The 14379-nt window shown below is 41.2% G+C and overlaps 1 protein-coding gene across 5 annotated transcripts in view; it reads left to right on the top strand.

The window, feature by feature from the left end:
- TENM1 (teneurin transmembrane protein 1) overlaps positions 1-8227 on the top strand; it is a 695512-nt gene extending 687285 nt beyond the window's left edge. For all 5 annotated transcript variants that reach the window (XM_054075918.1, XM_054075919.1, XM_054075920.1 and 2 more), the window contains 4 exons: positions 1198-1585; positions 2257-3477; positions 3952-4094; positions 5911-8227. In XM_054075918.1, the coding sequence (XP_053931893.1) occupies positions 1198-1585; positions 2257-3477; positions 3952-4094; positions 5911-6669 (2511 nt within the window). In that variant the 3' untranslated portion in view covers positions 6670-8227. The remainder of the gene's footprint in view (positions 1-1197; positions 1586-2256; positions 3478-3951; positions 4095-5910) is intronic.
- The last annotated feature ends 6152 nt before the right edge of the window (positions 8228-14379 follow it).

The raw sequence follows: 14379 nt of genomic DNA, 5'->3' as shown, positions 1-14379 counted from the left end.
CTCTGGGCCAGTGTTAATACACTGAGCTCTTGGTGTTTTCCTCCCAGAGAAGGTTTTTGAGCTTAGAAAGGAAAAAAAAAAAGCCTTTTTTTTACTGATTTCTTTCCCTAATTCTCTATGAAAAAGTAGTCACACATCCTCCTAAGACTTTGTTTTGCATGATGTTTCAATAATGCAGAAGTCTGACAAATTTGCTTATGTGCCTGGTAGGTTTGGGGCATGAGCTAAGAACTGTGCGGTGTCGGTGCTCTATTTCAGCTCAGACAGAGTGACAAGGATGTGCAGTGCTCTGGTCCAGCCAGGCCACTGGCGGGGGAAGGCTACAAAGTTCCTCCATACATTTTCACTCTGTGTTTTCATTAGGCATGTTTCAACAGTGACTGTTAACTTGTATTCCATGTCACTGTGACTTTGCACCTGACTGGTGAAAAGATTTACAGAATGCAAGCTTTAAATTTGCACAGAAAATCCAACCATATTTCATTGACCAGCCACAATTAACCAACACAATTGAATGTGATGATCTTAGAGGTCTTTTCGAACCTTAATCATTCCATGAACACAAGGCAAATATCAAGTACTTGTGTAGAAATTATATTCTTTGTAAACATAAAAAACCAGTGATAGATGTAGTTACACCAAAGAAACTGCAGACTATTTTCATCCATTTTTAAGTGTGGAGATACTGTGACCTCTGGTGCAATGTGCATTTAATAGAAGACATACAGAAAAAGGAATAGATGCGTGCTAAAGATATGCAGAGTGACAATAAAACCTAACCACCTTGTACATATCATTGAAAGTTTCCCTTTTCACCTCCCCTGGAAACATCTGCTGGTGCAGATGCTCTGCCTGTTCATGAGGAAGACTTTCCCTCTGTTTTTGCTTCCTGAGCGGATGACCTAGATATTTCAAAGCAACATAGCAAGTCAGCATGAGGCTGAAATGCTACTGAGCGCCACATCTGCCTTCCAGTCTGGGGGTCCTTACTTCCAGACTTATTATTCTCCTCTTGTTTTGTACCACCTTGCTGGCCAGGTCTCCTGGAGCTGAAAGCTTCACTTGGCATACAGACAGTAAAAGCAAACTGCAAGAATAGATGGTTGTTTCAGCATTTCCTTAACCTTAAGGCACTCACTACATGAATAATCATTTGCTAGATCAGCCACTTACACTGCCGTTGCTGTTTGATTGCAGTCCGTGATGCTCCTGTTGCACAGCCAGCGCCGCTACATCTTTGAGTACGACCAGTCCAACTACCTGCTATCAGTCACCATGCCGAGCATGGTGCGCCATGCCTTGCAAACCATGCTGTCCGTCGGATACTACCGCAATATCTATACCCCTCCAGACAGCAACGCGGCTTTCATACAGGACGTCACCAGAGATGGACGCCTTCTGCAAACGTTATATCCTGGGACAGGACGCAGGGTCCTTTACAAATACACCAAACAATCCCGACTTTCCGAGATTCTTTATGATACTACTCAAGTCACATTCACCTATGAGGAATCTTCTGGGGTTATTAAAACAATACATTTAATGCATGATGGGTTCATCTGTACCATCAGATACAGGCAAACAGGTTTGTGTAACTGCGACTTCTTTGCTAAAGTTTTTGGCCCCTACCTTGCACTTACCTGGCATGAAATTCCATTATTGTTATGTCTACACATTCTTATATTTTATGTTTCAACAGAAAAATAGGTGTGTATATCTTTATGTCTGTGTCCACAGGCATATATAGCAGTCCCATTTGAAATATAGTTTTCTTTTTATGGCTTGGTGTGGAATAGCTCTTCTAATATTTGTTCTTATTCCACTGTGTGGGTAGTTGCTAAATACTAAATCATGTTGGTTTATTGGTTGTATTTTCAAGTTTCCCTGTTTATACCATAATATAACATAAATTCGAAAGGACTGTTTATATGAGGAAGGAAATCACCATGTAAAATAAATTTCATTTAGAATTATCTCATGAGTAAATAGAAATCATCGTTATTAATAAAATAGCATTCATTTAAACCATGTTAATAAAATATAAATATTTTGCAGAGCAAGCATTAGTAAAGGTTTGTGAGAGAATAATGTAACATATTCTTAGTTAATGGTACGTTCTGAGACAGCCAAGTACCAATAAGGCTCAAGAGTGTATTTGAGTTCATCTTTTGTCTGTGCTAGATCTGTAGGGTGAGTATACTGTGGACATTATTCATTATTTTTCTTGCTTCTCTTTTCCCTATTTGTTTTGGACAGGTCCGCTTATTGGTCGACAAATCTTCAGGTTTAGTGAAGAAGGGCTTGTAAATGCCAGATTCGACTACAGCTATAACAATTTCCGTGTCACAAGCATGCAGGCCATGATAAATGAGACGCCTCTTCCGATAGATCTGTACCGTTACGTTGATGTCTCTGGCAGGACTGAACAATTTGGGAAATTCAGTGTAATTAATTATGATTTAAACCAAGTTATAACCACCACTGTGATGAAACACACCAAAATTTTTAGTGCAAATGGTCAAGTGATCGAAGTACAATATGAAATTCTCAAGTCTATCGCTTACTGGATGACCATCCAGTATGACAATATGGGTCGTATGGTGATCTGTGATATACGCGTAGGTGTAGATGCTAATATAACAAGGTATTTTTACGAATATGATGCTGATGGTCAGCTTCAGACTGTATCTGTGAATGATAAAACCCAGTGGCGCTACAGCTATGACCTTAATGGCAACATCAACTTGCTGAGCCACGGAAACAGTGCACGCCTCACTCCTCTGAGATACGATCTAAGAGATCGCATTACCAGACTTGGAGAAATTCAATATAAAATGGACGAAGATGGTTTTCTCAGGCAAAGAGGCAATGAGATCTTTGAGTACAACTCTAATGGTCTGCTGAACAAAGCATACAACAAAGTGTCTGGCTGGACTGTGCAGTACTGTTACGATGGTCTTGGAAGACGAGTCGCAAGCAAATCAAGCCTAGGACAACACTTACAGTTCTTCTACGCTGATCTCTCCAACCCAATAAGAGTTACCCACTTGTACAATCATAGTAGCTCAGAAATAACGTCCCTATATTATGATCTTCAAGGTCATCTCATCGCAATGGAATTAAGCAGTGGAGAAGAATATTATGTTGCTTGTGATAACACTGGAACTCCTCTAGCTGTATTTAGCAGTCGGGGCCAAGTCATAAAAGAAATTTTGTACACCCCATATGGAGAGATCTATCAGGACACTAATCCAGATTTCCAGGTTATCATTGGATTTCATGGGGGGCTTTATGATTCTCTTACTAAATTAGTTCATCTGGGTCAGCGGGACTATGATGTCATTGCTGGTCGGTGGACAACACCAAATCATCATATATGGAAACACCTGAATGCTGTCCCACAACCATTTAACCTCTACTCGTTTGAAAATAATTACCCAGTTGGCAGAATCCAAGATGTTGCTAAGTATACAACAGGTAAGATAATATGCCTTTCACGAATATACAACTTTCGATCAAATTCTGGTATGATTCAAGACTCCAGAAATCTTTTGTGTGCATCCAAAGTTACTATTTGGCTTTAATCTTACATATATGTAAAGTCATTTCTTTAATAGATAATGTCTTGCTGAGGTGGTTGTGTAGCCTTGTCTGGTAACCGAGAAAATAATTAATAGTTGTTCTGCGCTTTCTAAGTGCTAAGATTAGGGGAAGAATGGAGGCAGGTTAATTTTTTCCGTTATAAATAAATAGAAGGTATACTATTGATTTGAGTATAGCTATGCTTTGTAATCAAATAATCTGTTTGCTACAATAAATGCTGTAACCAGTACTGAAATCATAAATTGAAATGAAATCATTATTTCTGCATATCTGGAATTTCTGCAGACTACCCTCACTTTTTCTAGGATTTATGTGCCTTATTTCCAGCATTCTTTTCTTGTTTTGTAGACATTGGAAGTTGGCTAGAGCTGTTTGGATTCCAGTTGCACAATGTACTACCTGGATTCCCAAAACCAGAGATAGAAGCTTTGGAGACAACATATGAACTTCTGCAGCTTCAAACAAAAACCCAAGAGTGGGATCCTGGAAAGGTTAGCAAAAACTCTGCTCAGCTTTTTCTAATTCTAAACTAAGGAATTTGATTAGAAAATATTGAAGATGAGGGAAACAATGTGACTGTAACAATCAGCATAATAGGCAAGGCAAATAGTCTAACAATGCTAGAAACTTTAGCGTTGTCATATTCTGTACAGGAATCAAAGCAGAGGAGAGTTTTAAGGAGAAGTGAAGAAACTTTGCAGCTGTTTATAGAGAAATCGTCCAAATTGGAGGGGCAGGAGAGGCAAGCGGATAAAGTGATTGAAAATTGAAAAAGCTACAAAAAGAAATTGTGGAAATAAAAAATTAAACACACAGATTTTCATCTATGCTAGCAAAGGTGCTACAAGATATGTGAAATCACTGAGAGTATAAACAGCTTTACAAGTCTGTACCTCTGCCTAATTATTGCAGGAAAACAGAAATGTTGATATGGCTTTGTAGATAAATCTGTAGAAATCAGCCTTGCTCCAGGGCTTATTTTCAGTAAAGAAGAGCCATGCAGCAGCTATCAGGGTCTAGCAATCAATGTACCTGCAGCAGGACTAGCAATCCATATTTTGAGCAGGTGTTTGTGTTTTACATTTGACCATATGAGCATATGTGTTAAAAAAGAAATACAATTTTGCAAAGATAAAAAAAGATGCCTTTCCTGTAATGCAGTCAGGAAAAGGAAGTATGATTATATACGCATATAAAACTGTCACTGAGACAAATAAAGAAGCTGTTACAAAGGCACCGAACAAGTTTAGTGATGGGTATAGTGTTAAAAGACAAGCAGGTGATTGGAGTGAGGGAGTTTTTTACCCTCAGTGGGGGGCAGGATCTTCAGATCTGAAGTACTTCCTGTTGTCTTGAGGTCCTGAGACATTCACAGCATGTTTTCCTTAAAGAATGGGCTATAAAAACGGTTGTTGCAATTTTACAGAAGGCATAATTAGATGCACAGAAACTAAGCATAGAATCATGGGTGAGAGGACAGCTTTGAGTTCAGGTTTCCCCATGCCTAGGAGTCGAAGGACCAACTATTAGAATAATAACTCAAAGAAAGGAGGAAAAAAAAGGAATAAATGCCAAAATATAATTCGTGATAAACACAGTTTGCATTTGTTTTCTAGAAACTACAGAGTCCATGAAACAGAAAGCAATACCTTAGGCAATTAAAAAGCTTGTGCGTATACCCAGGCAGCAGAGTCACAGAATCACAGAATCATTAGGTTGGAAAAGACCATCACCCAGGATCATCTAGTCCAACCATTCTTATCAACCACTAAACCATGCCCCTGAGCATCTCATCCACCTGTCTTTTAAATACCTCCAGGCATGGTGACTCCACCCCCTCCCTGGGCAGCCTCTGCCAGGGCCCCATGACCCTGTCTGTGAAAATTTTTTTCCTGGTATCCAGTCTGAACCTCCCCTGGTGGAGCTTGAGGCCATTCTGCCTTGTCCTATCACCTGTCACTTGGGAGAAGAGCCCAGCACCCTCCTCTCTACAACCTCCTTTCAGGCAGTTGTAGAGAGCAATAAGGTCTCCCCTGTGCCTCCTCTTCTCCAGGCTAAACAACCCCAGGTCCCTCAGCCACTCCTCATAAGACTTGTTCTCCAGCCCCCTCACCAGCTTTGTTGCTCTTCTCTGGACACGGTCCAGAGCCTCAACATCCTTCTTAATGGTAGATGTAGCAGCACAATGTCTTACAAACAAGTTGAAGATCCATTCTAAGAAATTAAGAGATTGGCAGGGTCTGTGAGACACTATAATGAACTGCAAGATGCCACTCCTGCAAACTTTATTGATACTTTCTTTTCCAGACTATCCTTGGTATTCAGTGTGAGCTACAAAAGCAACTCCGAAACTTTATATCCTTGGATCAACTTCCTATGACACCCAGGTATAGTGATGGGAAGTGCTATGAGGGAGTGAAGCAGCCGAGGTTTGCAGCTGTTCCTTCAGTATTTGGAAGAGGCATCAAATTCGCTATAAAGGATGGTTTAGTGACAGCTGACATTATAGGCGTGGCTAACGAGGACAGCCGGCGCATTGCTGCCATCCTCAACAACGCTCACTATCTGGAGAACCTTCATTTCACCATAGAAGGCCGAGACACGCATTACTTCATCAAGCTGGGGTCTTTGGAAGAAGACTTGGCCCTTATAGGAAACACTGGAGGACGACGCATTTTGGAGAACGGTGTCAACGTCACGGTATCGCAGATGACTTCTGTGATCAACGGGAGGACTAGACGCTTCGCTGACATCCAGCTCCAGCACAGCGCACTGTGCTTTAATGTTCGCTATGGAACAACGGTGGAGGAAGAAAAAAACCACGTCTTAGAGATAGCCAGGCAGAGAGCTGTGGCTCAGGCCTGGACTAAGGAGCAGAGACGGCTGCAGGATGGGGAAGAAGGTATTAGGGCATGGACAGATGGAGAGAAACAGCAGCTTTTAAGCACTGGGCGGGTACAAGGCTACGATGGATATTTTGTTTTATCTGTGGAGCAGTATCTCGAACTTTCTGACAGTGCCAATAATATTCACTTTATGAGACAGAGTGAAATAGGCAGAAGGTAACAAAGAAAATCTCTGCCTTTGCGTCACCAAAGACTGCCTGTTTTTAAACGTAAAAATGGTTTATTGTATTGGTTTTTCTAGATCAGAACTCTGTATATATAAATATAGAGGAAAAAACATATCCAACTGCCTTTAAATGTGACAGAAGATGGTATTTTAATATTGTTCGTTTAACTCTTTGAGAGATGACAGTGACGATTTTTAGTTCTTGTGTGGCAGTATTCAAAAATTTCAGAGGCAGAGTCCTGACAGCCGAGCAGCACGACCTGCGCGTGAGGTGCCCGGGGTGACACCCGCACATCTCTGCAGGGGACGGGAGAGCACATGAGGCTCTGCCTTCTTCTTAAAAAAACACAACTTCTTTGTTGTTGTTCATTTAATAATTCACCAGTTATTTAAAAGGTTATAGAGCCTGATTCTGAAACCGGTGTTTACCGAGTAGGTTTTATCCCAGTGAGATCTCCCATAAGTTCAAGGAATTGCATACAGAAACCAGACTGCGTGTGGAAACTTCATAGTTGCTCACCAACCATGCACATGCCATTCCTCACAGCTACCATCTAGGGGACTTTTCTAACCTGGGAAATCCGACTTGTATTGGATACCGTGCATAAAAGACTGTCCCTCATGGCCTTTAGGTTTGTTCAGCCATAGGCACCTCTCAGCCACTCAGTGATGAACACCACATTGCATCTACTCTTGCACTCATGGTCTCTCTCCCGAGGTTTCCCTCAGCACTGCGTTAAGCTGAAGTCTGGCAGCACATATAGATCTTCCTGACGGAGGGATGTGAGGTGGCCCCACACTGCTGGGCTTCGTCAGGCGTCAGAGGTGGCCAAAGAAGGGTTTGGTGAGCCCTGTAGTCAATAGGACTCTCTCCACTGACATCAGTGTGCTCCAGACTGGGCTTTAACTGAGTGATTTGGGACTGGGAGTGCCCACCCAGTGCAGTAACAATGAGCCATGCAGGATCAGTCCTCTCTGTAGTCAGTGGGCCAGGACTTGTCTTTCCACAGATCATTTGGAAATTGCGGAGTTGTTAGGTATAGGCATTGCGTTCTTTTCATCTCAAATTAATAATCCTGTTGCATTACTCATTTTATCAAGTCTGAAGAAGATTGATGGGTTGGGAGTTGATGAATCTATGGATAGTAAATATGTTGATAAAGTAGAACATTTTGGGATGACTTCACTTTTCAGCTCAGTATCTAGAGCACATATAAAAGCATTATATTGCATGGGCAGAAACATTTATTTCCCAAGGTATCATGCACTGCTGGCACAGTTATTTCTCAGCAGAGTGGGTGATCCTTCTTTCAGCTTGTCATTTTTAAAAGACCTGATTTTCAGGAGGGGAGGGGGGCATTCAGAGAGGGAGGGATGGGTATGCTGATTTCCTTTACTGACTTTCCAAGGGAGCTAGAAGTCTTGTTATAGAGCCTGTGTATCCGTAACAGTGATGTTATTGCACATTTCTTTCAAAACATAGTAAATATATTGAAACAATTTCTGCTCGTATTTACAGAAGCCAGCACAGTGCTTTCTTTTTCTTTCTTTTTCTTTCTTTCTTTCTTTCTTTCTTTCTTTCTTTCTTTCTTTCTTTCTTTCTTTCTTTCTTTCTTTCTTTCTTTCTTTCTTTTTATATCTTTCTTTCTTTCTTTCTTTCTTTCTTTCTTTCTTTCTTTCTTTCTTTCTTTCTTTCTTTCTCTCTCTCTTTCTTTCTTTCTTTCTTTCTCTCTCTCTTTCTCTCTTTCTTTCTTTCTTTCTTTCTTTCTTTTTCTTTCTTTCTTTCTTTCTTTCTTTCTTTCTTTCTTTCTTTCTTTCTCTCTCTCTTTCTCTCTTTCTTTCTTTCTTTCTTTCTTTCTCTCTCTCTTTCTCTCTTTCTTTCTTTCTTTCTTTCTTTCTCTCTTTTTCTTTCTTTCTCTTTCTCTCTTTCTTTCTTTCTTTCTTTCTTTCTTTCTCTCTCTCTTTCTCTCTCTTTCTCTCTCTCTCTTTCTTTCTTTCTTTCTCTCTCTCTTTCTTTCTTTCTTTCTTTCTCTCTTTCTTTCTTTCTTTCTTTCTTTCTTTCTTTCTTTCTTTCTTTCTTTCTTTCTTTCTTTCTTTCTCTCTATTTTTCTTTTTCCCTTGTTTTTGGGCAAGTGGAGCAGACTGTCCTGAAGTTAGAGATGAGCCTGAACTGGCACCTGAGACCTACCCACCACCCAGGGGTTTGGACTCAGGTCTCAGCCTCACACCATTAGTCTTTGCAGACTCCTTCCGCTCCCCTGGGAGCCAGCGCAGCTTTAGGGGTGCAGGATCAGGCCGAGTGAGAGCCTGATCCTGAAAACCACCCTCTACTCCCCAGCCAGGGGGGGACTGTGGACCAAAATCTGCACTTAGACAATTTGATCAGGCTCATCTTTAACTGATGTACAGAATTGGGAGCTAAGAACATCCACGTTTGACAGCTCTGATTTCCGTAATTTTCCATACAATCACGGAGAACTTGAATACCTCCACACCAGCCTAAAAATGGACTTTCAGATCCTTGAGCCTCTAATATGCTTTTAATCAATGGAATAATAATTTATGAATTGTATATAGGGAGCGCATTCATAAATGTGATGACGTATTTTATCACTGATCCAAGATGTCAATATTAGAGTCTATTTTACTTATATTTTAAGCAATTATACTTTTTTGTGATTCACTAATGAGGTATCATTTTCAATCTGCTTTAAATATCCATTATAAACAGATATTTGAAGCTATTAGAATACCTTGAACTGTGCATTTCTAGTATCTAATACATATTTAGTTAGCTTGTGCCTTTAGTTTCTTAAAGTTATATTTGTATTATATGCAGGAAATGCACTTTGTATTACCTACAGCTGTGTTTTTTAATACTGCCTTGATTACTGTTGTTCTCATATTATGCCAAAAGGTCAAAGAGTGAACTGTGTTCCAAGTTTGTCGTTGAAAGTAGATTTGGCTTTTTCCCAGTTCCTGGGTCCAGTCTAAGGTACATTTTTGAACAATATTTCTTAGGAGATGGATGCATAAAGAATCACAGGACATCACGTGGCCCGGTTACAAAAGCAAAAAAAAAAAAACAAAAGATTGCCTTCATTCTAACAGTTTCACAAATTTAGGAAACTAGATAAAAATGTCATGCTGAGATAACAGTGCTAAAGAAATGAGTTAATACTTGAAAGAGCACTGGAGACTGAAGTCATAGCTACACGTGGGCTCACCAGCAGTGATTCGTGAGAACTGTAGCAAACAAATAGCTTTGGACCATCTTGTTCATGAACAACCTCAGATGGAGGCAGGGAACATTTTAGTCTCCATTGGTTTTGCCCTAGTAGTCAGACCAATTTCTCAGTGTTGTTTTTGTAGTTTTACCTTTTTGGTTTTTAATTTTGCACTATAGCCTAGAGACCCAAATGAGAAAAAGCAAAAAAAAGAAAAATAATGGCATGGAAATTTTTACTGTTATATACATCAGATAATTTGATGCTGGCATTCTGCACTGAAAGCAAGGTTTTGAAAGTGGAAAAAATAAAATAAAATAAAATAAAATAAAATAAAATAAAATAAAATAAAATAAAATGAAAACCACTATTGCACACTATCCTGTAGCAAATACCTACCATGAGAAATGCGTGCTATATTTTTTATGATAGCCAAATAGTGTGTACATGTAAGGTTTCCTTTGCTTTCATATTTATTTAGCAAATCTAGAACATTTCAAAGGTATAAATATATATAGAGAGAGATATCTATGTAGAACATAGCCAAATAAATATATATGAACTGGTCAATGTGCATCTCGGTATACACATCCTAGCTGTTTGGTTTGAGCTCTTTAACGTCCTCTGTTGTGCACTAGCTAGGTAGACATGGCCTCTCTCTCTTTGGCCATGAGCACTCCTGAAGCTCTGGGTCTCAGCCGTGGTCTCCACTGCTCACCAAGCCCATACTCCACCAGCGGCCAGGGTTCCAGAGCAGCAGCTTTTCCAGGGTGAGCAATGGCAATCGGTGCTGCTGGAAGCCAAGGTACAGTTCCAAAGGAGAAAGCTGTTGAAGGCAGAGGAGCTCCTGTTTTAGCCTAAGGAAAAAGAAAGCGGCACATCCGTGGCAGGGTGTTAGTTTGCTCGGGTGGATTCGCTGTAGCGTGGCTGATGTAGCACGGTGATCAGGCTGCCAACAACAGCCGTAAGGGTTTCCCTGTCAAATGCTGACTGTTATTTAAACCCATATTCAATACAAAACATTACCAGGTCAAAAGCATCCTGACTGTCGGAGGAATCGCTTCTTGGCAGAAACTGGGAACCATGGAGTCGGACTCGCTGTGGATTTGTCCAGGCATTTGTCACCTGCCGTTCGTTGTCTAAGGAAATGTGTTTGACAATTTCCAGTTTTTCCTTAGATCTCGTGGTGGACTTTAGCCTTTTAATAAATGTTAGTATATCAAATCGTGTCCTTGACAGTATTTTACTTGTATGAACCATGATAAAGCATTAAATCTTCAGACTCTTCAGGCAGAAGTGTCAATAAACGAGAAAGAGAAGCATAGCATACGATATATGTCAAAGTAACGTTCCTTTTTAGCTTTCTCATCAACAATAAAAATGTTTACAATGTATGCCAAGATCTTCAGTTTCTGTCTAACACCAGTTGGAGGTTCTGATCTTACAGAAATTGTGTTATAATGGCCTCAGCCTCGTTGCTAGGAAACAGTAGATCCCAATTTTTTTATTCCTGCTCTAACTCCTGTGCTGAATAGTGACTGGGTACTGTACAGGTTTATGTTATATGGCTGCAGTTAAATGGTCTGATGCATTTTGCTCTGGGTTTCAGACCAGAAGCATGCATTTTCTACAAGAACATCCCAGCAACACGCTGTAAATATTAAAAGTTAATATATTATGTGTCGATATTTGAAAAAGAAAGTACTTTGACTATTTCATTTTTAAAAAATAAAGGTGCAAACTGATGGCGTGTGACATTGTGTTTGTTTACAGGAGGTATTTGGGATATTCTGATCGTGTCAGTAAAAGGAGCTTCCATATAGCTTCAGACAATATTGGTTGATTCAGAAGTTGGGGAGTAGGAGTTTCCTAGTAAGATTTAATTTTACTTCTGATTGACTAAAGTTCATGCATATACCTCTGCAGGTTTCCCTGCAGGTGAAACCACAGCCAGTTTCTGTGCACAGATTACTACATTTCATCAGAACAAATGCGAGCGAGAAGAAAATTCTCCTAAATGCCTTTGCACTTCCAAGAACTGAGTGGGTGAAGTCAATGGTGGTGGTAGGAGGTGAGGAGTAAAGTTTAAGTACCTGCACATTCTGTACAGCTGCCTCAAATAGATGATGATGAATGACTGAGTGTATCAAAAGTATGTGCGTGAGGAAAAACAAAAAGCCCAGCACGTGCAGCAGAGAGGTGCACACAGTGCACTGGAGGGGCAGAAGGAGTGTTTAAGGCTGAAGGAAAGGTTACATGGTGAAAAACAGATGGGAGCAGCTGGGCTAGGCAATAACTCAGTGTGAGCGTTGAGGCTGGAATAGCTGTGTTAGATGGATAAGAAGGAAGCAAGGCCAAAAGGGTGCTCAGTAGAAAAAAAAAAAAGAAAACCAGCCTGGGAGATGGCATTGATTTAGTGCCACAGGAGGTCTGTCATGGCCATCGCCCGGCAGTAGGAGAGGGCTTAGTGGAGGCAAAATGAGCGCTGTGACAGGATTAGTTGCTGCAGAGGAGTGGCATTACCTTTGCTGGGGAGAAGCCAGAGCAGGGAATGCTGAGTCCCTGCAGGGAGCTTCAAAATCAGCTGTCAGAGCCAGGGTGTGGGGGACGTCTAGGGAGGGGAGAAAGAGCAGAACAACCACAGCAGTGAGGGACTGTGTGGCTGCAGCCCAGCAGTGGTGCTGGGAAGGAAGAGGCAGCTGATATGGACTTTACCTGGGAAGTCATGCCCACAAAATTTGGCTGCTGCTCCCTGAAAGGATCTGTTGCTTTTCATACCTAAGTCAAAGAATAAGATCTATATAATTTCCATATCACTGTTCCCATGACCAAACATCAACTCCTTGTCCCACAGGTACCGTGAGCTTTTCTGTTTCCATCTTGTTTACGCCTACAGCAATTGCAGACCCCTGAGTGCCCAAAAAGAAAAAACACAAACAAGCCTCTGTGTTAATAATTTACATCAAAAACTGAAATGACATTCTCAGCTTTGAACGGAAATGGCATCTTCTGGCCTATTTTATGCATTTTTTAGAAGAACGACGCACTTCTGAAGTCAGCCATCGTCAAACTAGTTATCCTCAACTAACTGAACCTTGAGTGGACAAGCGGCTGCTGTTCTTGTTCAATAGGAAACAGCCCTTGGGCAAAGTGTTTCCCACTACATTTATCCCCACCGCAGTGCAATCATCTGCCATGGATCATTTCCAAGCACACCCTTTCCTGGTCCCAAGAGAGGCCAAAGTCAACCAGGAATTTAAACAGCACAGAAAGCAAAAGAGCCCTTCCAGGAAGCCTGGGGGTGCACGCAGACACTGCCAGCACTCAGCAAGTCGAATGGCTTTGGGGAAGGATGGTTCGCAGGAGCACAAAGCATGGCCAGGGACCCGCCGTCACAGAGATGCAGCAAGATAGGAAACCTTTAAGGCGCAGAGGAGGAGGGGAAGGTTCAATGGGCACAAGTGAGAACAAACCAGCTCGTGCTGGTAGCGGGTAGTTCAGCGCCTCCATGGCCAGCGCTTGCTGAATTATGTAACAAAACAAAACAAAACAAAAAAAAGCTTTAAAATGTTTTATTAAAGGGTAAATCATAAAGTCATGCTGGATCTGCCAGAGTATGGCACTGTATTAAGACCGTTGTTTCAACCAGCAAGCGCACAAAACAAGGAGGTGCAAAGCAACACAAGCACACACAGTGTAAAATAAGATGTAACCAGTAAGGGGACAGGACATTCACTGCAAATGAAATTTGGTCTCCCTTTAGACAGAAACTGAGTGACAAACAGAAATTGTCGCAGCTTTGCAATAGTATTGCCCACCAGTCCCTGTTACAATTGAGCCTTTTATTTATTACATTTATTCCCGTTGCTTGGTTACAAGTTACATGTGCTTCAAAGAAGATGTTTTATTGCTACCACTCTCTCTCTCTCTCACCCTTTCACACACCCACACACACAGAGAAACATTTATGGGTAATGGAAAAAAAAACAAAAAAAAACCCAGAACAGGTAAACCTTCCAGCCTCATCAAATGCTGCTTGAAGCTGTGTAACCTTGCTAAGTCCCGTGCTTACAGCCCATTTAACTCCGTCACTATTTCCATCCAGCTTGCCTTTAGTCAAGTGAAGGCAAGGCAGGATCCAGGAAACCAAGAATTAAGAAGGTTAAGGGTGAAGGGGGCTACATAACCCCCCATGAAGGTATCTCATATGCAGATACAAACGCACAGGGACCCTCAGAGGGAGGTGGCTGCAGTGCCTCTCACCCTGTCACCAAGCCATGGCTTGGCTGTGGAAAGTAGAATTTTGTCTGGTTTGCTCTCCTGAGCTTGTAGCCTGGTGTTTCTGGAAAAAAGCCTCTTCACCTCTTAGGATGCATTTCTTTCTTTCCAAGCTATACAGAAGAAATTGGAAGAGCAACCCAAAGGTTGCTATACAATCTTTAAGAGTGCTTATAGACACACAGACACACACACACAC

Source organism: Cuculus canorus, chromosome 10, assembly GCF_017976375.1.
Source record: "Cuculus canorus isolate bCucCan1 chromosome 10, bCucCan1.pri, whole genome shotgun sequence".
In the NCBI taxonomy this organism is placed as follows: domain Eukaryota; kingdom Metazoa; phylum Chordata; class Aves; order Cuculiformes; family Cuculidae; genus Cuculus; species Cuculus canorus.
This window is presented reverse-complemented; position numbering and strand designations above follow the sequence as displayed.